Source organism: Dermacentor andersoni, chromosome 1 (assembly GCF_023375885.2).
Source record: "Dermacentor andersoni chromosome 1, qqDerAnde1_hic_scaffold, whole genome shotgun sequence".
Taxonomy (NCBI): Eukaryota; Metazoa; Arthropoda; class Arachnida; order Ixodida; family Ixodidae; genus Dermacentor; species Dermacentor andersoni.
In genome coordinates this window covers 295,850,883-295,874,330 of record NC_092814.1, presented here as the reverse complement: position 1 = coordinate 295,874,330, position 23,448 = coordinate 295,850,883, and the positions used below count along the sequence as shown (strand labels likewise).

The window sequence follows — 23,448 nt, the reverse complement described above, 5'->3', positions numbered from 1 at the left end:
AAGTGAACGGCCAGTGGCAATCAGCACCTACGAAATAAAAGCTGTGCGAAATCAATCGGTGATTCTGTGCCAAATCCGACTACGCGTAACTGCCAACCCTCTTATTCTAGGAGATCTCCGGCAGTCTATCTTATGCCGATAGCACGTTCTAAGTGCACATTATGTGCTTTTAATCACAGTGACATCACCAACTAAATGCTCGTCAACGCGTGTTTGTCCTCGAATTTACCACACCAAGAGCGTCACTTGCTTGCAACTGCGTCTGCTTAACAAAGGGACCGACTAGAGTGGTCTGGTGATATACAGGAATTCAAGTTTTGCACGTTTACCGTACTACACGTGATCACCGCGTCATAAAACCCGTACAGAATGAAATGAATAGGTTCCACAAGAAAGAATGTGTGGAAACTTCGCGCATGAAAAATTTCACTTGAAATGGTATTTCTGCTGCCTTCTGCCGAAATTTTATGACCCTGTATCTAGCATATAAAAGATTATTTAAATGTTAGCGGCACGTTAACTTTGCTGTGTACAACTTCTGCACAATGTTGTGAAATCCGTGATCCCTGCTCTCAGGAGCCTCTTGTGCGGGAAGCACGGATAACAATGCGAAAATGCTTATTTTTTTCAATTATTATTTATTGAAACTCACATTATCTCTGACTGTACTCCAGAATGTGTGCGTGTGTGTGTGTACACGAGTGTACGCGCACATGCACACACACACACAAAGAAAGAAAGAAAGATGACGATGATGATGATGATGATGATGATGATGATGATGAATTTGTTGTTTTATGACGCAAGGGCCAATTATGGCCAAAGAGCGCCAGGTCAGTGTTGAAGAAAGAAAGAAAGAAGAAAGAAAGAAAGAAAGAAAGAAAGAAAGAAAGAAAGAAAGAAAGAAAGAAAGAAAGAACAGCACCAGCAACATAATCCTCATAACAGTGGCCCAAGTCGAACAATGTGAAGCGCACCTCTCAAGAATGTGCGACTGCTTTCTCCCTCCTTGCTGCCGTCACTCCTACTGCCGCTATTCTTGCTGTCCTTGTGATTCCGTTGTCCGTTCCGTACTTTCTTTTCTTTCTCAAACCTCGTCGCCTTTTGTGCACCTTTGACAAATGAGGCATTGGTCGGTCCCCCATTCGAAATGTGCTCGCTGCAGAGGGCTTCGTGTCGCTCTCAGGAGAAAGTGAGTCGAGGCCATAAAGAACCTGAGAACGCCACTATAGCGAGACGAAAACAAAGCCCAGCTCCGCTACGACAACGAGACGTGCGCCCTATAGCCCGCGAAACCTTACGGCAACGTGCAACAATGACCGCTGACTGCGTTCTAGCCTTTTCTTTCTTCCGGCAGCTGCTACTGCACTTCTCCCGCTCAAGTGGCCCGTGACGGGAGCTCGACAGGGCTGCAGTAAGACGCGTTTAATGAGTGCCTTTTTGCGGACAAAAGGGCAAACAGCACCGCTGTTCATTTGTCCCGTCTTCGCCTCGTCCCGCATTGTAGACATTCGGAGAAATTCGGCGCGCGTTAATTTCAGGTCATGAAAAAGGCAACATCCGCTTTACCATTGCGAGCTCTTCTCTGCTCCGCGAAAAAAAAAAAATTCTTGTATTTATTTGTCCCGCAACACATAAGTGGAATCAAATAGATTAGACAAAGAGGCACGTAGCTGCACTGTTTATGAGAGCATGATACCGAACCATGATACCGAACCCATCGATGCTTAGCAGAGCACCGTTACGAATACCTGTTGTGTCGTCCATCGCAGACAGCGAGCGTTGTGCTGCACTGTTTGTTTCATTCGTGCCATTTGTTGTGGATTTTTTTTTTTTTGGTAGCCTACTTAACGTGTGTTTGACTTTACTGTTACGATTATTACCTGGCCTTTCATGGAGATACGAACGTTCTTAAACGGGAAAGATGACTTGGGCTCACGGCCAGCGCTTGTGCGTAGACCAAAAAATCCCTTGCCTCCCTGCATATTCTTGAATTATCAGTCCAGCAACTGCTCCGCTTTTTTTTTTGAGCAAGCACTGCGAACATTTTTTAATGTACGTTTTAATATATTATGTTGGGGCAAAATGTCTTTGTAGCGCAACAAAGATATGCAAACAAATATGACTTTCGTGACGGCTTGTTGGCTATGTTAGGCCATGTTCACCGCTGCGAGGCCCCCGGCTGCCGTACTGGCTCGTTTATTTACTTTTTAGAACGTGTTCGTAAAACAAATAGATATCTGTGGCAACAGAGCTTGGATAAGGACAGGGTACAGCAACATTCCTTGATGTAGTATTTAGGTACGCGTTTAACAAGAGGCCTGAAGCTTCCTTGCCGGCTATAGCGGGTCCTCCGGGATACACAAGGTGATGCAAGGGCGCATCTGGAAGGCCTTTCTTCTGTAGGTTATCAACAGCAGAATCCCTTTCACCACGGTATCTTGGGCACGACCACAGAAAGTGTTCGACGTGTTCTGTTTCATTCCACGAAGTGCAGAGCGGAAAATCGGTACGAATAACCATGCAGAGGTGTATGCAGATGCAGTCCTTATTAAACGCAATCGAGAGGCTTCATCTCGACGAAACCACCTATTTGCGCATGGCGCATGTGGTGAAATTTAAAGCGACAAAAAGGGAGCACGAATGTCCGATTTCGTGATTAGACTGCTTTTTGGTATTTTAACTTTAGGGGGATGTGACAGTTCTGCGCATGCAAGAACATCCGCTTCATCATTTCCAGCAGTATCCCAATTGAGAGGGGATGAAATGAAACTTCACAATGAAGCCTTTGTTGGTGAGGTCTTTCAGGAATGATAGTTACTTGCGCGGGAACTTGCTTCATGGTAAACTGCGGCAAAGTTGTTACGATGCAGACTTCCAGTTCGTAAGGAGCAGGATATAATGTGCAGGGAAAGCCTAGCTTTCGTAGGGCAGGAGCTAATGCCACACCCTCAACAACCGTTGATACCGGACGGTCTTCCCATGTTAGTACCTTACACTGACGTAATGCGATAATATTTCTGGCAGTCTATCATTTGATTATCTCCCACCAGACATTAGCATAGAGGGAGCCTATCCGTGCTGATCCGAGGTCCCGCGTTGACGTCACTCCCTCTCAGCCTCGGTCTTAGCACGAAGAAGAGCTTCGCGTTCTTCTGCTGTTGGCTTTTGCTAACGAAGCGCCTTTGATGCTTGATCGAATTCCAAGAGAGCGGCGCGTTGCTCGGGCGTTCTGGTAGCCTAGCTATTTCGCCCTGCTTTGGCCTGGCGACTCCGTGTGTGCCGCACCAGCCTACCATGTTCTCTTCTCAACAGACATGACTGCATTCTTGCGAGGCGCCCTGGCGACTTGCATAATGCACGCTGCGGACTCCTTACATAGCGAGAATAGAGGGTCGCGCATTCGACGATGCGCTCGTAGCGCGCGTATAGGGAATCATGAAATTGGCGCTCTCCCGCCGCAGCCAGGCATAACGCGACCCTGCGATGACGTAGTCATATAAGCGCGCATCGTCCGCTCCAATTATGCGACTATAGCGGCGACTCTGTTACGTGATGCTGATGAAACCACCTGCGACTGTCTTCCGACGTTGCGGTGCTCGTCACTCCTTCCTGAGTATTCTTCTTTCTTTATTTTTTTGTTCGCCTGCGCGCACCCGCCCTTCCCTGACACCGAGCAAGTGTGTGTGTGTGTGGGGGGGGGGGGGTCGGCAATGTTCTCGTTCTTTAGTTATTGCTACAGTCAAACGGCCTTCATAACGAATTGCTCGAGAGCTCTAGAATCCTTCGTTAAACAGGTCACTACGTTGTAAAGGTCACGCAGCGTACCGCTTACACTGGAACAAGCTAAGCGAATTCGCTAGGCTAATTCGTTTAGCCGATCTTTGTTGTAGAGGCGTTCACAATACGAATGAAATTTAGAATTTCGGCCGGGACGTAATCAATCCTTCGTTAAACAGATCGTTTCGTTGTAGAGGCATTGTACTTATGCCACGCAGCGCACATGAAAATTGTTTAAGCGCTAGCTTGCGCGAGGGAAGGTTTGCTAGAGTGTGTCATGTGTCTATATGGCCCAATGGGTAGAGCATCCGGACGAACCTGATTCGAATACCTCCATCTGACACGCAATATTTCTATTGAGCGACATCTTGTGTTAACACGCAGTTGTTTTTGCCCGTACCTATGCGTCTAAGTATGAGCTCTGTTACCCCCAATGAGCCATCGTGGCGAGAAATCCAACGACTGACACAAGCCAAACCCCAAAGAGGTAGGTAAAGAAAGCTTGGCTTTAGAAACGAAACGATATATCTTGTAGTCAGTCGGAAATAAGTCTGGGAAATATTAATAACACTGCCTTTGGTGTTCAGTAGTTCATGAACTGTTGGCGGTGTTACAAATTCAGCGCACGTGGTGCGGCACGCGAAGCACCAGTCGCAGTGGCCGAGCTGCGAACACGGTGCCTGTCCTCGAGGAAAGGGTGCCAGTTAAAGAGCCCGAGTACGATGGTGACCATTGTGCGTCGGCGAGGGTGGGACTACCGCGATTCGGTCGACATCTGAATACTCAGGGTCAGGGCGACGCTTCGAGAAAAGTGTCCCCGACAATTCAGAGGGCGACCGGCTGTTATTATGTGCTCTGCCGAGGGCATATGCAGCACCATTTTTGAGGTCTTCGGCACCCTAGGCGAAGCCCGCAGCATTCTCCTAAAGGGCAAAACATTTTGGCGTATCAAGTTGGTAGTATTGGATGCCGCTTTGTGAGACATTTATCAGTAATTTGTAATTGAAAAAGTTATCAGATAGCTTCCTGAGTACCAGTTTACAGTTCCGCGTACAATCAGCCACAAAAGAACATATATGCGAGTAAAAACTGTGAAAATAGAATCCGTTTTCCATCAAATTGAATCGAACGTTGCCTTCGGCCCGCTGGTGAAACGTATTGGTGAGGCGGGTACGGGGCCGCCTGTTTCGCCAAAGGATCAAATACCCCTGGCCACACGGCACCACTTCACCAGGGTGCATGGCAAAGCGGGATGCATCCAGACCCATCTTCTGTTGTTCCGCAGAGCCTAAGCTTCTGGGAAGAAAGAGGCACTGGGTGTCAGAGCGGAGCCGAGCTGATTCTCGGTTCTATCAGGAGAACGCAGCGTTCAGAAGTGCAGAAGTTCCTCACGCCATGTGCAGGCTGGAGTACCTACTCTCAATGTACATCCTTCAACCCTCAGTGTTATGTTCTGCGTACTAGCCCCAGCCCATTAGACGACAGACCATTCTCTCAAGCAACGATCCTGAGACCTTGGCCAAACAACTCTGGTACGCCCAAGGTCATCAAAGCGCTAATGCACTTCTTGAAATCAACTGGGCTATGTGAACTCTTGTTACAATACATGAGTGAATATTCATCTGAGGATGTGCGCACACTTATCTCCTTATTCCTTCTTATCTTTCCTTACGTGTAGGGTAGCCAACCGGGCGCAACCAAGTATAATCTCCCTGTCTTTCCTTATTTATTTCTCTCGAAAGCCCTTGCTATCTCTGGGCATCTCCCCAAATGCCTGCATCGAAATTTCTGATTGCCATAGAGCAGTCAGAAGACCTTACTAGCATAGGGATCTCGGGACACGGACCATGTATGGAAGAAGGCGATGAGTCGGGTTAAAAAGCACGCCTCTTATAATTGCTCTTTTTTGCTTTGCATAATTTCTACAATACGTAAACATATGTGGGGGTGAGTTTTCCGGCGCAAAACTTCCTTGCTTGTTCTTGTGCAGCATGAATATAAGAAGCGGAGACCTCCGGAAACCGACCTGGCAGGAAGACGTCCAACTGCCCTGCAACCCCAACCCTAGTAACAGAACAAACCATAATATGGCGATCAGTATATGTAAATGTTTTATATAGCTAAATGCAAATTAGGGGCCCTATAACGTAAAACTATTCCAAGATGTTTTTATTCCAATATCTTGACGTCAAATTTGCGTAACGGCCGACGCAAGCATCGGGCGCTCACCCACAGGGTTGTCTGAACAAACCAATCAAACGCTCTCCTCGTTCATAGGAGGTCACTTTTGTTTGCTTGAAAAACGAATAACATTGCCTACACTGAAGGGCTTGTCTTATCTAATTGGCTTACAAGAGGCGAGGAGCACACTCAAGTAGAGAGGGATGCGGCGGGGCCGAACCACTGCACTGTAAATCGATAACCGGATGAAGAGGGTGGTGCCGGCGTCTGCTATTGGTCCGCTTTCCCTTACTTAGCTTGCAGTGGCTGGTCAAAAATCGTGGCGGCAGGCAACGGAAGCTTAAGAATGGCGCTAAGACGGATCCTCGGCAAAGAAGAGTTGGCAGAACGAGGTCGTATATGTACCGAAAGGGCTCGAAAACGTTATACGGACACGCAAAAAGCTTTGTTATACGCAAATAAACCGACGCTCTCCGGCAGGTGCGAGTAGCCAGTGCCTGAGCGATCGGCGGCAGCCATCTTTTATTGCTTTCGGAACGAGGCAGCCTGCGGCCATTCAGAAGAAAATTCTATTTTGTTCGGCATATTAATGCATATTGAGTGCGTACACGCCACTTTGACGCGGTGGGTTTTTGCGGTTTTGTGACGTCGTGTGACGGGCAGGTGAAGTGGGTGCAACCCGAAAACTTTTGACTAATAACCGAGGGCTAATCGCAAAAAGGCGTCAAATCAGAAATAATTTTTTTTGTTCAGTCAAATCATGCATAATTAACGTGTACATTAATGTGTCATATCAGATGGGGAGCTATCGCGATTTTCGTGACGTCGCCTGACAGACAGGTGAAGTGGGGGTGGTCCAAAAAAAGTTTTTGACCAATCGAGGAGGGCTAATTGCAGAAATGGAATAGAAAAGTTTGGAATAGGTTTACGTTATAGCACCCTAGGTCATCCATTCAAAACATCCTACAATTGCAGCATCGACGTGCTTTCTTTTTTCTTTTTTTCTTTTCTTTTTTTTTTTTTGCTGGCGCCTAGTCGTCAGTTAGGTGACCAGGTGTGAATCTGTCCTGTAGCTAATTAAAACATCCAGTGGAAGAAGACCCTTGGCGAATTCTACTTCTGGAGTTTTATTCTGTGTGTGATAAACAAATGAGTCAACGAGTGATAGTTTCATAACATGCGCATGTCATATTTGAGGCACAAGACGCTGGCAGGGCAGTTGACGCGTACGTGTTCCTTTCCAAGAAATTAGCGTTATCCGACGTTAAGCACAGGTGCGTACAATCACCGGTAAATACAGATAGCAATAGGGCCGCACTCCAGAAACAACCTGTTAAACTGAAGGCGAATTTTACGCGTGATGTCTATTACATAAAGAGTGGTGTCTATTTTAAACTCTACATGATATTATTAATCTCATGTATTTATGGTGGATCAGACGAGTACCTCTCACAATTGTTAACCTGTCCACTTGATGCCCAGTAGAAGCGAGAACTATGTGTCAACTTTAGAGCAATAGGGAGCCATTCGCTCCGTATAAGGACTATTCTCGGACCATAGCCCTCTCCAGACATTACAAAGACGGCATTACATGCTGTGCGGAATCTATTTATTTCGTGCAACCTTGACTCAAAGTGCTGACAGTGTGCATCAGCTCAAACTTTTTTCTCAATCTCACGCCCTCTTAAGTGTCACATTACTTCCGCACTATTTATTTATTTTCAGCTTTTTCCACGCGCATCAGTATCTTTTTTTTTTTAAAGCAATCTTCATCTCGCATAACGCCTTAGAGCTATGAAGTGAAATGGAGTGTAGGAATCACATGCTTCAAACCTTTCCATCTGATCGCTCAGCTAAATGTAATCTTATCTGGAAATCTTCAGGCAACATTATACTAACGCGAACCTAACTACGCAATGCCAATTACTCGCAGCAGGCTCATGTTCGACAAGCGTTGATAAACTTCAGCAATATAATCGAAAAAAAAAAAAAAGAACTGGATGGAATGTGAAAACAGCAACAGGACCCCCGGCGCACAAGTCAAATGAGTCTTACGCTGAAAAGTAAACTTTTCAGCGTAAGACATACGAAAACATAATGGCGGCTGGACAATGTCAAACACCTCATTCGTGACAGTTACTGCCGAATTTCCTCATAGAGATATAGATGGATATCCAAGGCTGCTAACGGCGAAAACCAATGTAAAGATGTATACGGCTTCCGGTCGGATGAGTGTTGCAGAATGTATACCAGGTGAACGTAGAGTACAGCTCTACGCTCGCCTGCACCACATTCCGTCGCTTTTCGCCTTCGGCTACATCAGGAGCCGTGTTCTGGTCCGGTAGCTTTCTCAGATCGATTCCTTCATGGCACCAGCCGCCTCTTGGAGACGGCGGCAGAACTGCGACGTGAGAGAGAAAATGTCTGCTCCCGCACGGGCACTGAGCCGCGTTGGTCGTTAAGTGACCTCGAGGGTGCCTGGCACTCAAACCCAGCGATAACGTGTCCAGTATAATCCGGCCGCATCGACGTGAAGTGGTGAAACCCCGCGCGAAGAAACCTACGCTGCACGCTCACTCGGGTGGCTCAGTGTTCCATAAACAAGTGTGCAGCGCCGTCAGAGTTACGGCGGGCGCCAGCCAATCAGAGGCTGAATTCAGGAAGTTCTGTGCGCCAGAGAACGCCTCATGACTAGTCGGCAGATGCATTTGTCAAGCAAAGAACCACAGAATGCCAGAGCCTAGGCGCCAGCTGCTCATGGGGCGCCGGCTTGGTAGCGTTCTAGATTCCATAACCTTGCATAGATTTGGTTAGAGGGAGCGCTGGAGGCACTGCAGGACGGGGAAATGTAGGAAAACATGTGGTGAAATAAATTTGTTGCCCCACAGGGAACGGGGCGGCAGGTGAGGAGGGCAGTAGTGGCAGAAATATAATATAGAGAGGAGAAACAGACGCATAATACGTGCGAAAGCGTCAGCACTAGCCAGTTAAAGTTTGCCAGCGTTGCAGATGTCTACACAAGTAACTTGAAGTTAGAAAGCGCATTAGCGCTTTCGTCACGTTTTGGCTGTGATGTATGGAGAAATCGACGCTCCGAAATAAAATTCTGAAACGAGCGGACGTCAAGGCTTGAGGAAGAAGCCTCAAAAAGAAAAGGAAAGAAAGTAATTTGTGAAAAAGAATTAATTTTCCCGTTTCTTTTCTTCTGGAAAAAAAACGAAATAAAAGCAAACGTTAAAAACCTATTTCATACAATCAGGAGCACTGACGTATATGCTGTAAAACTGACAAGAGTCCGATTTGTGGATATAAACACTCATCTCACACACTATCTTTTTGTCTATGTTTATGCAGTATGTTTAAGAACGTAGAATGTGCCACATCACCAAAGAGTTTGTCCTATTAGGACGGAAAAACAACATGAAGTACAGTCCTCGTAATGTTCTTATTAAAGAACGTTCAGAAAAGGCTGGCCTCAAAAGTAGAATCAGGTGCCCTGCCTCGTCTATCCATGGACGTTAGGGCCGGTAGGCAGTATAGAATTACCTCTTGATCGCACGGAGTGCTGCAACGCACCTTAGCTGAGAGTGGCAAATCAATCTCACGTTCTTCAACAGCTATGGCTGTACTGCCATCATTATTGGCTTCAAAGCAAGCTCTTCATTCTTTGGTTTCTTTTTCAGCTGTGCCCGCGCATGTCATCGCAACAACAAAAATCGTGGCAGTTAGCTCTATCTCTCTCACGAGTTGGCTGTTGAGTGCAAATGAGAAATATCTTTTAACATAGATCGCTCTTACGAAGAACGCCTCACTCATCCTGGCTTAACTTTTGGTTTCCTTTCATAAAGGAAAAACTCCCCAGACGTTTCGAAGTTTCCTTGACTTTTGATTTCTATGCAAGTATGCTATCGTTTTTCTATGGCAGACTGTCTGGCTGCACAACGCGAGCTGATTAACTCGTAGAGCAATACATTGAAGCTGATGGTTCGGATAAGATAATTTAAGAACTAGTCTTGAATTCACGCACAAGTCTCGGCGTCTTTCGGCACATCTATCCGCAAGTGGGTTGCTAAACGAAAACTACTTAAAGCAGGAGTGACACACTCTGTGTCCACACATTGAGTTCATAAACATTGACGTTCCTCATGTAAGTGCCGCCATAATTACCGCAACAAAGCACAGGCTGAGCCAGTGCTGTAGAAAAAGAAGGAAAGCAGAAGCGATTTGGCTTAACAAACAGCAGATCTACTTTAAGGTACTCATGAATACAATGACCTCTCCCCGACCTTTCGGGTGATGTCTGCTGTTTTCTCACCGAGTAGAGAACATCTTGGGCCTCAGGATACAAGGCGTGCGCAACTGGGTATATGCGCCCCTTCTTGACCAATCTCTCAGAATGGGCGTGTGCCGCTGTGACACAAGGAGTATAGAGGCCTTGAATACATTTTGATATGCGTCGTGTTTCCCTGTGCATACGCCTCTCATCGGTATTCTTCCCTCGGCAAGCATATCCTATACGTCGCCTTCGTCCTCGTGACGCAAACAGCCAACAGCTGCAGACGACGCGGCTGTGCTCGTGTCATCCGCAACTGCTGCTATCTCGCTGATTCAAACAAGCTTCGCCTCACTTACATTCTTACATTGCGTTGAATCTGTATGTGTGCTTGTGCGTTTGTGTATCTGTGCGTGTGTGGGCATGTGTGTGTGCGCGCGTGTACGTGTGCATGTGTCGTGTGTGCGGGCGTGTGCATGTGCATGTGTATGTACGTGTGTGTCTGTGTGTGTGGGCGTGCATATGTGTGTGTGTGCTTGTGTGTGTTTGTATGCTTGGGCGTGTTGCATGTGTGTGTGTGTGTGTGTGTGTGTGTATGTGTTTGTGTGCGCGCACTTGCAGACAGCTGCCAGTGTTGTACGCAGCCGGCTTTCCAAAAACAGCTGACAGTTACTGCCATTACCAGAAGGCCGCGCAGTTCGCAGGTGCCCCTTGCACCTGTACTCGTGGTTTCGATACGTTTTGTCTGTAGATGATATCCCTGTAAAAAAAATATCTCACTGTTCTGGCTTCTCAGTAAAAAAAATTGTGTTAATATATCGCTGATGTGGCTCCGCATTTACGTTTGTGTTATAAGAAAACAAAATTCTTCCAGCGTGCCATCACAATTCGTTCCCAGGAAGTAAGTCCAGCCGTCAGGACAAGGTACGCCCTTTCAAATCAAGGCCCGTTTTCCCACTCGGCACAGGTGTTGGTCCGCGAGTCCCACTGCGCGCGGGTGTTGGAGAAACCAGCGCGAAGTTCCGTTCCTTTAGAGCCAACTGTGTTCTATCAGGACGAAGCGTGCCCTTTCATACATCCCTGGTTGCGCCACCCTTAATATGTTTCCGGAAACACACGATTTTTATTCATCTACTTAAATAACTCGGAGCTTCGAGAATAGTTTGAATCCTCAATTTTACGTTAAGTCTTAAACTCCTTGTGGTTACCTCCAACGATGCACCACGCGCACGCATGCGCTCGACATTTCCCCGAGAGCTTCAGAGCAGCTTCGTGCAGACCACGCCTATAACAATAACTTAACGTACGCGATCTGCATCGATCTTTATCTTACGGCAGGATGCTCAGCCCACGCCCGTAGAAAGCAGCACAGCGGAAACCGTAGAACGTGGGTGAACACTTATTTGCGGACAGCGACGCATTGCGTGTGGGCTATAGGTAACGCGCCGATGTCTTTTGGTCTTCATCAATCAACCTATGCAAGCGCATGGTGACACTACTCGCACAGTATCAGGGACAATGCGCTCCGGTAGCCTGTTGGCACCTGTATGACTTGGGTACGGGTATACTCATTTGCGAACCTGTTCATCTCCGTTCACATCGGGACCTTATATGTTGTTTCAGCTTTTTGGGATGCTTCTTCGTATCCTACATTACTGTCCGCACAGCTTAAATGCGTTTCGCGTAGATATGCGAGAAAAAGGAGTGAGACCGCCTGACACACTATCCTCGGCCCTTCGGGGAACATTATCTGTCGCACACACGCTTGTGGAAAACCTCTTGCTTGCAGGTTGTCAAGTAGAGTCACGGAACTCATTGAAATGCGGTAACTAATTCCTGGGCAGTGATGACAGGCCAAGCGGTTGCCGGTCCAGACTGCCAAGGTCCCGCCTGAAGCAAGCACCTCCACCACCAACAACTTAAACATTTACTCCTGTCGCAATAATGCGCGCGCGCAGATGCACAGGCACAGCGAGGCGAAGCACGCGACCCACTCACTCATAACGTTGTATCCGGTGCGGTAGGCAGTTGCCGGGGCGGGCCCGGTGTCCTTCTCCATGGGCGAGCAGGCGCTCCTGACGGCGGCAGACACTGAAGGGATTTCGGGATGTGGACGCAGGCCTCCACCGCCGCCGCACGGGAACACCGCCTCCGCGACCTCGCCGCTAGAAGTCACTGCACCAGCGAAATGACGGGGCGTGCGTTAAAACACGATCCGGATGCACCAGGCAAGCATGAACATCGTGGCAGCGTTAAGAGGAAGATCTAGGTCGGGGGCTCATATATAAATGCATGGGAAAGGAGAAATTGCTTTTTTTTTTTTGCGGCAACCACCGCACCAAATTTGATGATATTTGTTGCATTTAAAGAAAAAGTGGAAATATCGTGACTTTGAAGTGTATTTTTTTATTTAATCCGTTAATACTCTCACAAAAATCGGTGAAACTTGCAAATTTTCAGAAACAGAAACTATTACAACTTTGCCACTCAGAAATAAAAGATGACATCCCAATTCTGCCACCTACATCTAATAGTAGTTCTAAAGTGGTATAAATTAGTGTATTATACATGGCTATTGAAGTATACACCACTAATATATGAGTAGGACTTTCGCAATACCGTTGTGAACATTTCAACGTATTAGTGGAACATGAATTAATATATACGCTTTGCCCACTTTGGATGCCTTGAGGGATGCAGTCTACAGAACTGGAATATCAACTCTTGGTACAGAGTTACGGGTTTGTAAACTTTGTGCTTTTATTTTTGACACTTAGCAATTTGCCGCAGCCTTTTAAAAAAAATCAGGCCCTAAAGCAAGATCGTGGTTCCAGCAGTAACTAAAATTCAGCTTTGTCTTTCAAATTCATCAGATTTCATTAAAATCGACCAAGGTGATATCGTAGTTGGGCCCGAGATTAAGCTTCTTCTTCAGATATAATACTGTAATATCAACATAAATAAATAAATAAATAAATAAATAAATAAATAAATAAATAAATATCGTCACACCTCTTTTGCTGAGCATGTGACAATGAAGACAGTAAATTTGAGTATATTGAAGCATAGTTGCGCCAGGAAAGTGTTAGAAAAAATCCCTGTTTAAGCATTCCGTATACATGCTTAACCAGTGAAGCTGAAAAGTGCGGCCCGGGTGTTTATCGCTGGGTTAATCGCGACGGTTCATTAAACGACAGCTTGGTGGGCTGCCACATCCTTGATACACAGTTACTGTTTGCGCTCGGCTGCGCAAGCATGTTCTTGTTCCTGGGTTGCAGCATCGGCACGGCGTAGACGAGCTCATTCCCGGTTCTGCTCGCGGGCGTTGCTGATTGAAAGCTGCCTGCTCCTCAGGAGTACGTATGACGCGTGGCCTGCCCATTTCGAAGCCGGAGAGACACTGCTGCGCGTGCGCGCTGGGCTGCAACGGAGAGCAACGACGTCACTACTAGAGCAGCAAGCGCCCCCCTGGCTCTTTCTTTTTACGCGCATGCGCATGTGATTACGCCGGAGGAGTTTTCGGTGTAGAGGTGACAGACGGACGGACGAATCAGCTAGCCATATACAGCTGCGCTGTAACAGACTAAGCTAGAAAATGGCAAGCTTTTACCGCCCAATGTTAGCGTGTTTCCTAAGCTACGTGATCTGAGAGTGAACGGTGTACTGCTAATTGAATAATAAAATATTCTAATTTCTCGTGCAGATAATGCTTGCCTCGTCTATTAATGCAGATTACAGAGCCGGATTTGTACATTGTTCAGTAGGTTCTTTTTGAAGATTTAGGGAAACGAAAAAGAAAACATCAATCTACATTCTGGATCTAGTAGTGTTAAATATTGTCAGTTTTATCTATAATAAAAAGGCATAATATTGTTTTACTACTGCGTATGTGTTAGTGTAGGCACGGAGAGGCGTGGGTGTTTTGTCGCCAGTATGCACTCCAAACTATTTTTAACACACGTGAAAAGGAGTGGCTGGCACGATACCTAAAACACGTTTTAAATAACATCCTCAATGAGTCTCTCGCAATTATAACGGCAAAAAATACATCACTTTCGACTATTCCGGCTTAGCGAGCCGGGAGAAAATAGCTCTTCGTTGACCAGAAACCAACGAAATCAATTTTCAGCGCGCGTTTCCCTTCTTGCTCACACGACACAAAAAAAAACAATAAAGGAGAGGAAGAGACGATGAAAGGAGGCTCGTTCCTGAACTTAAACGACGGTGCAGTCCAGGAGACTGGCGATGTTGCCACTCCTGTCACGACGAACGTAGCCCTGAGTGTCATTACGCGGGTCCCACGGGATACGGGGAGAAAGGCAATGGCCACCATCTCGCAATGACGAACAAAATACATCCATTAAAAATCATAAAAGAATAATAAGGACCTGCGTCTCGCCACATCCTCGAAACACATACGCCAGAAAAAGATGTCCGCGGAATTGTCGACCATTTTCGTTTCCTTCTTTCTGCCTGAATATATATGTATATATATATATAGAAATGGCCCACCAAGCGCCGTGCTTGCCGCAGATTTCGTAGCAGAAAAAGAAAAAAAAATACATAGAACGGAGCCTGCGTTCCGTTGCTTACTTGTTTCGTCCTCTATTCGCTGAGTTCCTCAGCCTCGTCATTCCCGCCCTACGTCTTTCGCAGCGAGTCTTATCGTCCGCGGCGAAGGTTGAGGCGGCGTCTAATAACGGTCTAGACCAAAAGCTCAGCGAACGCTTCGGGGGTCTGCGTAAGGGATGCTGCCAGAGGCGTTACACGACGGGACAGCAGAGGTCGCATAGAGATATCTGGTGGCTAAAGCCTATAGCTTTGTCTTTGGTGTGGGCTTAGCGGCACGCGCCATAAGACGGCAAAAGGAAGACGGAGCGTTACTTTCCATTATATCGACAGTGTGACGCGGCAATACGTATTTTCTCGTAGACTACGTACATTGAACCATACAGCCCTTGGCAGCCGACGTCCAGTGGTGGTTGCTTACTTCTCCTTCCCTCTCTTTAAATGTACCAAGGGGGCCCGCTGTCATATCGCGAAAGTGCAGGACACAGCATCATTGCGTGTGGTACGGTGGCGAAAACGAGAATACTAGATCAACTGAGGCAAAGTAACGCAGTGATGAAATATTGGACCAAAGCGTAATTAGAACCTTATGCTTGCTTTGTGTTTTGACTATAGAGTGGCCGAAAAGAAAAGAATTTGGGAGAACATGTTCGGCACGCAAGTACAAGGGAAAGAAGGAAGAATAGTCAAGACAGAGTGATAGCTTCCAGCCACATTTTATTTCTGGAAACAGCTATTTATACATTTCAGCTACCATACGCAACACGCATCCGTGCATCGCTTTGTGAGAAAGTCAGCTTCTCTGTTACTTAGCAACAGAGGAGAAGTGTTCACTTAATCTGGCTGAAGTGTTAAAATCATACCACTTTCAATCATTTCACGTGTCAGCCTGTCGCCTTTACTTACAACAGTACATACATGAAATGACGGTTTACAAACACACCTTTTGCAATGGTTCACGAGCCAGCCATCACGCGCGTTTTTAACAATGTTTGCGTGTTATCTAAGGCGGTCATTGATGCACCGACCATTCTGACCTATGTACTGCTTCTCAAACCATATGAGTATCTTATACACGACATTACAGGTGTAGGCAACGAAGTATACTTTGTGTTTGTTATTGCACAAGATTTTTCTGCTACCACGGCTTCTGAAATGGCAAAGCCTAGCAAGCTTACAAGACACCAGGAAAAGCTACTTTAGCTTAAGATCACTGAGCTATCTCCTTCAGCTTGTGGGAAACCTTATGCATATATGGGATATCTGCAACGTTTTTGGGCTGTTTGTCTGAGTGGCACAACGCAGGACTTTCTGAGAAACGTATTCATCTAAACACCGACTCTGCAACTGCTGCTTGAACATGCGTTGGAGAACCGGCATCAGACAACCTCTTCGTCCGTTCTTCTAGACTAATGATCATCTCGAGCGCACACGACTTCTGAATGGCATTGCAGAAACAAATGTTTACGATTACTCCCTTAAAAAGGTTTGAATGCGCAGAGTGCAAGTGGGGATGTTAATTCCCACGTGGTTGATAACACCAGGAAGTTGCTGGCTGCTGCTGTGTTGCCGAGTGGGCAACAACTTGGGCCTCTGAGCATGCGTTCCTGGGTACGTGCCCGAATCGACAACTTTCTACTTGCTGCTGGCTTGCCAAAGAGGCAACAACTTGGGCCACGGGGTATGTGCAATTGGGTTTGTTTGCCCTCTTGGCCAATTCCTCGGAAGGGCCAGGCACCACAGTGACACAGGGGATATACGGAAGCCTCAAATGCAGTTATACATGCGTTGTGTTTCTCAGTGCCATACACTTTTCATCAACGTTCTTTCCTTGACGAGCATAGTGCATCGCACTCGTTCTCGTGACCCAGGCAGCTAACAGAGACATAAAATGAGGCTGTGCTCGTGTCATACTGCAGCTGCTACCTCGCAGATTCAAAGAAGCTTCGCGTCATTTCTGATTCCAACATTGTGCTGGATCGCGTTTTTCTTTTTTTTTGCAGCTCATTTTCAACCGGAGATCGTGCGGTAATCTTTTTTTATGATGGAGGCAGACATGCTAGGGTGATGTACCCAAAGTTGCTAGACCTTTCACGTGTTTTCGGACAAGTTTTCGTCGCATGACCTAATTAGTGCCACCTCTTGGCATCGCTAGCTTGCTCCGTCAAACAAGCGCACTTAAAGATTTCCCGCGCACAGTTTTGAACGCTACCCAGTTGATTAACTTTTTGTGTAGCAATTCCCCTTGTGGTTTCTCTCTGCGTATTTTGTATTGAAGAAAATCTAATTTGTTTTGTCTATTTCGATGTGAGCCTATGACAAGTGTTATCGTATATTAAATAGCAAATTCTTTGAAATCAAAATGTATTGGTTCCCCAATAGCCGACATGCATAAGGAAGCGTAAATGGAAGGTACCTGCACTAGCGCTCGTGGAATGTTCCGAAGAGCAATAAATTTACAGAATGGCTTTTTTCGAGTGCCGCTTCAGAAAAAAGAAGGTCATACGTTCTCTTTAGCACTTGCTGCATTCTCGCGTAAAGGAAGACGTTCCAAAACGGCTATTCTTCTTACTGCTTCATTCAGCTGTTTCATTCAGTAAAGTGCCCCCGCTGTGAAACATCCTGTTTCACTTCTGAATCGAGGAAAGGGGGCACCTCCTAGTCTTACATTTAGATTAGGGTGTCTTGAATCTCTGTTTCTGAAAGTCTATAGCGTTTACAGACACCACTGCATGGAATTACCTTGTCTGCCATACATGGCAAATCGAATCGCAGAAAACGCAGCGCTGAGTCTAAGCGTATCCTGGAACCACATGAGTTTCAGCTCTCCGATTGATTATGAGAGAAAAAGAGTCGTTAACCGGAAAAGCTTCTGGTTGGCTACCCTTTAATAGGGGATGCAAAACAGATGAATAGTAAGAATACATAGAGGAAGCAAAGATTTAGTGAATGCGTGCAAGCGCGCGGACGGCGTCACGCAGTCAATGACGTTCAGAAAGAAAAATCGCACTCAGTCAAGGCACCTTTACTCCTCGTAGTAATTTGAAATAACCAGCGGTAGAAGTGAAGTGTGCAGCACACGTCGGACGATGAAGTACCAGGCAGGAAGAACCCGTCGTGATTGTGTCACGAATGCAATAATCAATAGCTACTCTGAGGTTCGTTAGAGCCAAAGGCGAAATCACTTGAACTGCAAGAAGTGAAAAGCGAGGACTGCTGCGTTGAAGAAAATGGTGGATCGTACGTGTTAAAAATGGGAACGTCGAATTGACCAGAGATTGCTTCGCTAAGAGCGAAGAAACGTGCGATGTAAACAGATACCCACATACGCTGACAGTGGGAAAGACGACCATGATGAAGATGAAATAGAACCCGGCGAGATAGCCTCTCACCTAACGGCGCAATAAGTGCAAATTCGTTGAGGAATGATTTTGACGTGTCAGCCTGTGTCGGTCATGCAGCAACACAATGATCTACTCAGGACATTGTATACCTCAATGAAGCATTTTGCACCAATTCATAATTCTAGCTGGTTGACATAGGCCATCTTCTTTTTCCCTCTCACAGATGCGGACTGTCATTCTCCGTCCCACTGTTAAACAAACGACACTTTAGTGGGTGGCACATTTCTGAGAGAATTACCATTCCCTTGACACTTGCCCTGTTTGGTAACTCGTGGTAGTTTTCAGCGGCCTGTTTAAGAAACAACAAATAACAAAATAACAAGTGGTAGAGGGGCGACGAGGAGGTTTGCTCGCGTTGCCGAACAGTAGCATCGGCACACAGAATTACGTCGCGACAAAAACGAACGTCGCTGCAGGATGCGAACGACGGCATCACTGTCGCACTCGACACCATCAATTACAGTGCCCCGCACATAACTGCTCTCTATCCGTAGGCCAAGCTCTACACGGAAGAAGACTGGCGCCGACATCTGACGGTGCTGTGCAAATGCAGTCGCGCATGAGCATGCGCAAAAACAACTTGTCTGATCAACTGGCTGCCGCTGGAAGAGCGACCAAGAAAACAACAATATTGACAGAGTCCCTGCTCCTGCAAAGCGGAGGCGCGCTTCCTAATTACAGCGACATCAGGTTTCCGGAAGGCATTGTCTGCAAAAGCGACACCGTGAATGCCACTCGAAAGCACATCGTATCGCATCTATCCCTAAAAAGAAAAACCACCAGCGCACTCGGGTCGCGTCGCTAGCAAAGAGAGAGGACAGGTTTAAAAGAGAGGCCAGAGGCTGGCACTATGCAGGTGGTTGCAGCTGAGATGGCGTCAGATTTGTACACGTTACAGAAAAAAATACCCGATTACAATTATAATTTTATATTTCCAAAGCGTAATTGATTACGGTTACCAATGACTACCCCGCGAAGGTAACTGAACAATTACTACGCAGTAATTGAATACTTTAACGTTACTGTTCTCTCCAATTTATTAACATTGCACAAATTCAGTAATAGAACCATATGGAAGAATTCGTTGAAGTGATCCAATACAAACCTTCACACATTGTTTATCGTCGCTAAGAATTGCTTTTCCAAATTTTATTGCATAATCTTCCTTCGTTTTCTTGTTGAGGCGTTTCGCGTTAAAGCTCGCTCAGTGTGTGGGCTAAAAAAAATAGGGGGGGGGGGGGGGGGGGCTATGCGGCAACGTACGAACACCTTGCTTATAAAATTGTGGTCATTCAATGCCCCGATGGTCGGATCTGGGTTCGGCATGAAGCGAAGCGCTTCATTGTTGCTGGTGCTAGGGGAAGACGCTTCCAATAGCTATGTAAAGTGAAAAACTGAAACATTTCCCACAGGTGATTCCCTGGCATCAATGTCCAAGTGGCCATCGCTATACAGAAGCGCCATTTCAATTTTTTGACCAACATTGGATGGCCCTCTTCCCGGGTGCCCTTTGTTCGTTAGCCATTTGGAATAAACGACTAATTGTAACAGACGTCAGCAAACGTTCACGTTGCTTGAAAAGTTGGGCCAATTTGGAATTTAACTTAATATAAAGCTGCATAATATTCAGCCCTAAAATACTGTTCACGTGTTACAATCGCAAAAATAGGTGTGTGAGTCACGTACACGGCGTGGTTTCTTTTTTTCGCTTCCACAGAAATTTTAAAGCTGACCCGTGGCATGAAGCACAATTCTGCTTTTTGAGATGTAGTACTCCCTGAGGCAAACATTATTTGCTCGAGAAATCGCAAGGAATATTTTACTAATAAAGAAAATTCCTGATTAACCTTTATAGCTAACTTTTTACGGCACATAGTGGAATTGTGGATGACACCACTTTAGAGATACGCGTTTCCAAAGTTTGCGACGAAATGAATTGGTGTTCCAATCATTTTTGAGTTTGAGTGAATAAAAAGCAGTCTTTTTTTTTAATTGTGGGGTTCTACGTGCCAAAGCCACGATATGGTTACGAGGCACGCCGTGGTGGGGGACTCCGGATTCTTTTTCACCACCTGGGATTCCTTAACGTGCACCTAGATCTGAGTACACGGGTGTTTTTCATTTCGCCCCCACTGAAATCGCGTGACCTCTTGCTTAGCAGCGCAACGCCATAGCCGCTAAGCAGCCACGGCGGGTGCGGTTTTGTTGAAGTGGAACAATAATGCACCTTTACTGCAATTTTCGCTGCGGATATGTCAAAACTGGTGCTACTTACAAAATATGTTTCAAGTGCATTGTGAAATAACTGGGTTCAATTCGTGTACTGTAATATGCGCCCTAATGTAGTTAGCTATAAAGTTTATTACTGACATTTTATCAATTAGTCAATTACGTATTTTGATTTCTATTTTCAGTATTGTCCTCCTTTTTGCGTGATCTAGATTATTAACCAGATTTGAGCGATGTGTCATGGGCAATTTAGAAAAATTCTGTTAATGTTAAAATAAAACACCCGTATATTAAACAGATACAAACATATGCGTTTAACAGCCAACAACTTGTATCTATATCGGAGTGGTCGTTAACTGCACTAAGCAAGAAAGAATTGACCAGCAGCTTTTCCAGCTTATGAAGGCCGCTTACAAGCTCTTCCAGGATAGAGAGAATTTTATTTAAAGAAGAAAGCTGGGAGGTCATACTTTCAAATCTAGAAGCATGCATGTTCAGGTGATCGAGGAAGCTGTAGCTGTAGGACGCTGATTGTGGGAAAGAGGTAACCCATGTACGGTTTTCATCCCTTTCTACACTGTACTTAGCATAAAATTGAAGTGCTCAAAGCTGTTGTAGCTTGTTTCGTCAAAAATGCAACTGATTACGTGTGAATGGTTACTAAATAAGTGAAATACAGTGAGCGTTATCTAGTAAACAAGGTAATCGTTAAATCGCAAAATTACCAAAAAACGGAATTGATTACAAGTAAATAATTACACTTAATTGGTTACGTACAGGTTTGGATGATGATGATGAGAAGTGACTGTGGTGACAGAAGTAATTTCGCGAGTGTCCGTTATTGACTGACGCGCCCTGAGAAGCGCTGGGACTTGCAAAATCTTGCCCCAGACAAGATGCCATAAATTCAGTACTCTATGTATGCCCCTGTAAAGCGTGCACTGCATCAGTTGCAGCAGTCTTGAGGCGAAGCTACCCACAAGTGTGTATCAGTGTGACTGGCTGGCTGATGGGGTCAGGCGTCCAAAAGACACACAGAAGCTACGAAATAACACGTAACAGAGTGCTCTGTGTTAAGTTGGACCACGTGTGATTCTTTATGTGCACCCAAATGTTGCCACACGAGCGTCTTTGGACTTCGTCTCCATTGAAATACGACCTCCCGGGACATGCATGGAGTTCGCGACCTGCTCCTTGCTATACGATCCCCATAGCCACTGTGACTCCGCGGTGGGTACAGGCGTGTGTGTGGAGTGCTTACGTAGGCAGGCAACGACAACAACAGCGAAAGAGTAGACGGATAAGCCGGCTCGTGGTGAGCAATAGCCGCAAACCTTCAATTCCGAAATAGCAGAGCGAACTCTAGCACATGTCTGCGTTGATACCACGAGAAGTTGCTTTAGCGAAAGTAGGATAATAATTGCGGTAAATATATTTACACAAATACATTCTTTAGATAGGTTACTATAACTGCAAGAATCGATTGCGATAACATGAGTAAGTGGCAAAATAACTTGACTGGTTGCTTAACGCGCGAAGATAACACACAGGCTGTAGCTCAGGATTAATTTATGCCACCTGGAGTCCTTTGACGTGCACCTGAAGCGCGGTACACGGGTCTTCTTGCATTCAACGATATAGAATTGCAGTCACAGCAACCGGGAACGCTATCACCACTGTGCAACGGCGGTGTTCCGAAAGATAATTTACACGTTCCCCTTCGGGGTTGGAATACGCGTCGATAATAACCTAAGGTAAGTAATGCCAGCACTGAAGCATTTTTATTGCTTTCCTGGTGAACACTGGCTCCCGAACATGCCGAGTAATACGTGCCCGCAAATAACCGCAGCTTACAAACAAGCGCTTCGCCTTCTTCGCGCGTCGATGTGATGTAAGGCCGTTATATTCCAATGTTGACGCGTTGTACACTACCAAATGGCGTAGCAATTTACGTTGTACCAATTTAGCCGAATAAAATAAACAAACAAAAGCAAATGGGGTTGGCCCGTAGTCTAGATAAGCGGCAGCTGGAACTCGAGTCGCAATTTCTCGCATTTCGCTGCATTATTAGGAAACTTATGAGAAAATTAGGATGATTGTTGCCGGAGGACTCCCTCACACATACGAGAAGTACAAAAGATTTCAGCCTCGAATAATTATTTTCAAAATGATTTTGCAACGTAATAATCGTGCGTAAATTAATTAACCAAGTTTTTTTTTTTTGCGATATCCAGGTAAGGAAGAAGACGTAGAAAGACTCCAAGCTTGAAATAGAAAGAATTTGCCCCATTTCAAAGAAGCTTGCAGTTTATGGACGGGGACTCAATTTACATTTATATTACATGGTAGGTTCCTGCCAGAGAATGTCCATTACAACAAAGTAATAAAACAAACCTCTCCATTATTTATTGCCCGCAAGCGCTTTACAGTGTACAATGTAAAATATGGCTAAGGCCGGAGTACGAATTCCAACCATTCGACCAGCGCCCCGCTGCGAGAAATTATAGCGTCCAAGATGACGTCCAAGGCCGGAGGCAATTCAGGCCTCGCGACGGACAGCTGTCTTTATATATGGCTGCAGCTCTAGCGCAAATAACTTTGGCGCGTGTCTGGCGACTGGCCAATCAGCAGCGTGACGCGCGCGAGCTGTCGAGTAGGATTTGGGATAATTGTGGCTCGCCGAAAACGCGATGACGACAACCGACGGGGACCGGCTCGTAATTCCAACGCTGGCGTCGGGGTGATCGCACGCACACGCTTCGGAGTACACGCTCGCTGGCGCTGAAACCGTTTTTCACGCAGTGTACAGTTTACAAGGCCGCCGCCAGTTCGATCTCAAGTCTGCGTGCCCTTTGTAAGACCTCTATAGCTTGGTTCTTTACGAAAGACTCAACGAGGAGGTCGCGGGCTTACTCTGTTACGCAGCCTGCTAATTCTATTTACATTTGTCGACGAGCAGCAGCGACTCGCCAAGTAACCGTTTACACTGGCGGGAAGGGTCTGGCTGCCAGT

The 23,448-nt window shown here is 46.1% G+C and overlaps 1 protein-coding gene across 1 annotated transcript in view; it reads right to left on the bottom strand.

Annotated features, from left to right (window-relative positions):
* LOC126548600 (band 7 protein AGAP004871-like) overlaps positions 1-23,448 on the bottom strand; it is a 499,956-nt gene that overhangs the window by 334,193 nt on the left and 142,315 nt on the right. The window contains exon 2 of the mRNA XM_050196857.3: positions 12,233-12,409. Coding sequence (XP_050052814.1) covers positions 12,233-12,293 — 61 coding nt within the window. The 5' untranslated portion in view covers positions 12,294-12,409. The remainder of the gene's footprint in view (positions 1-12,232; positions 12,410-23,448) is intronic.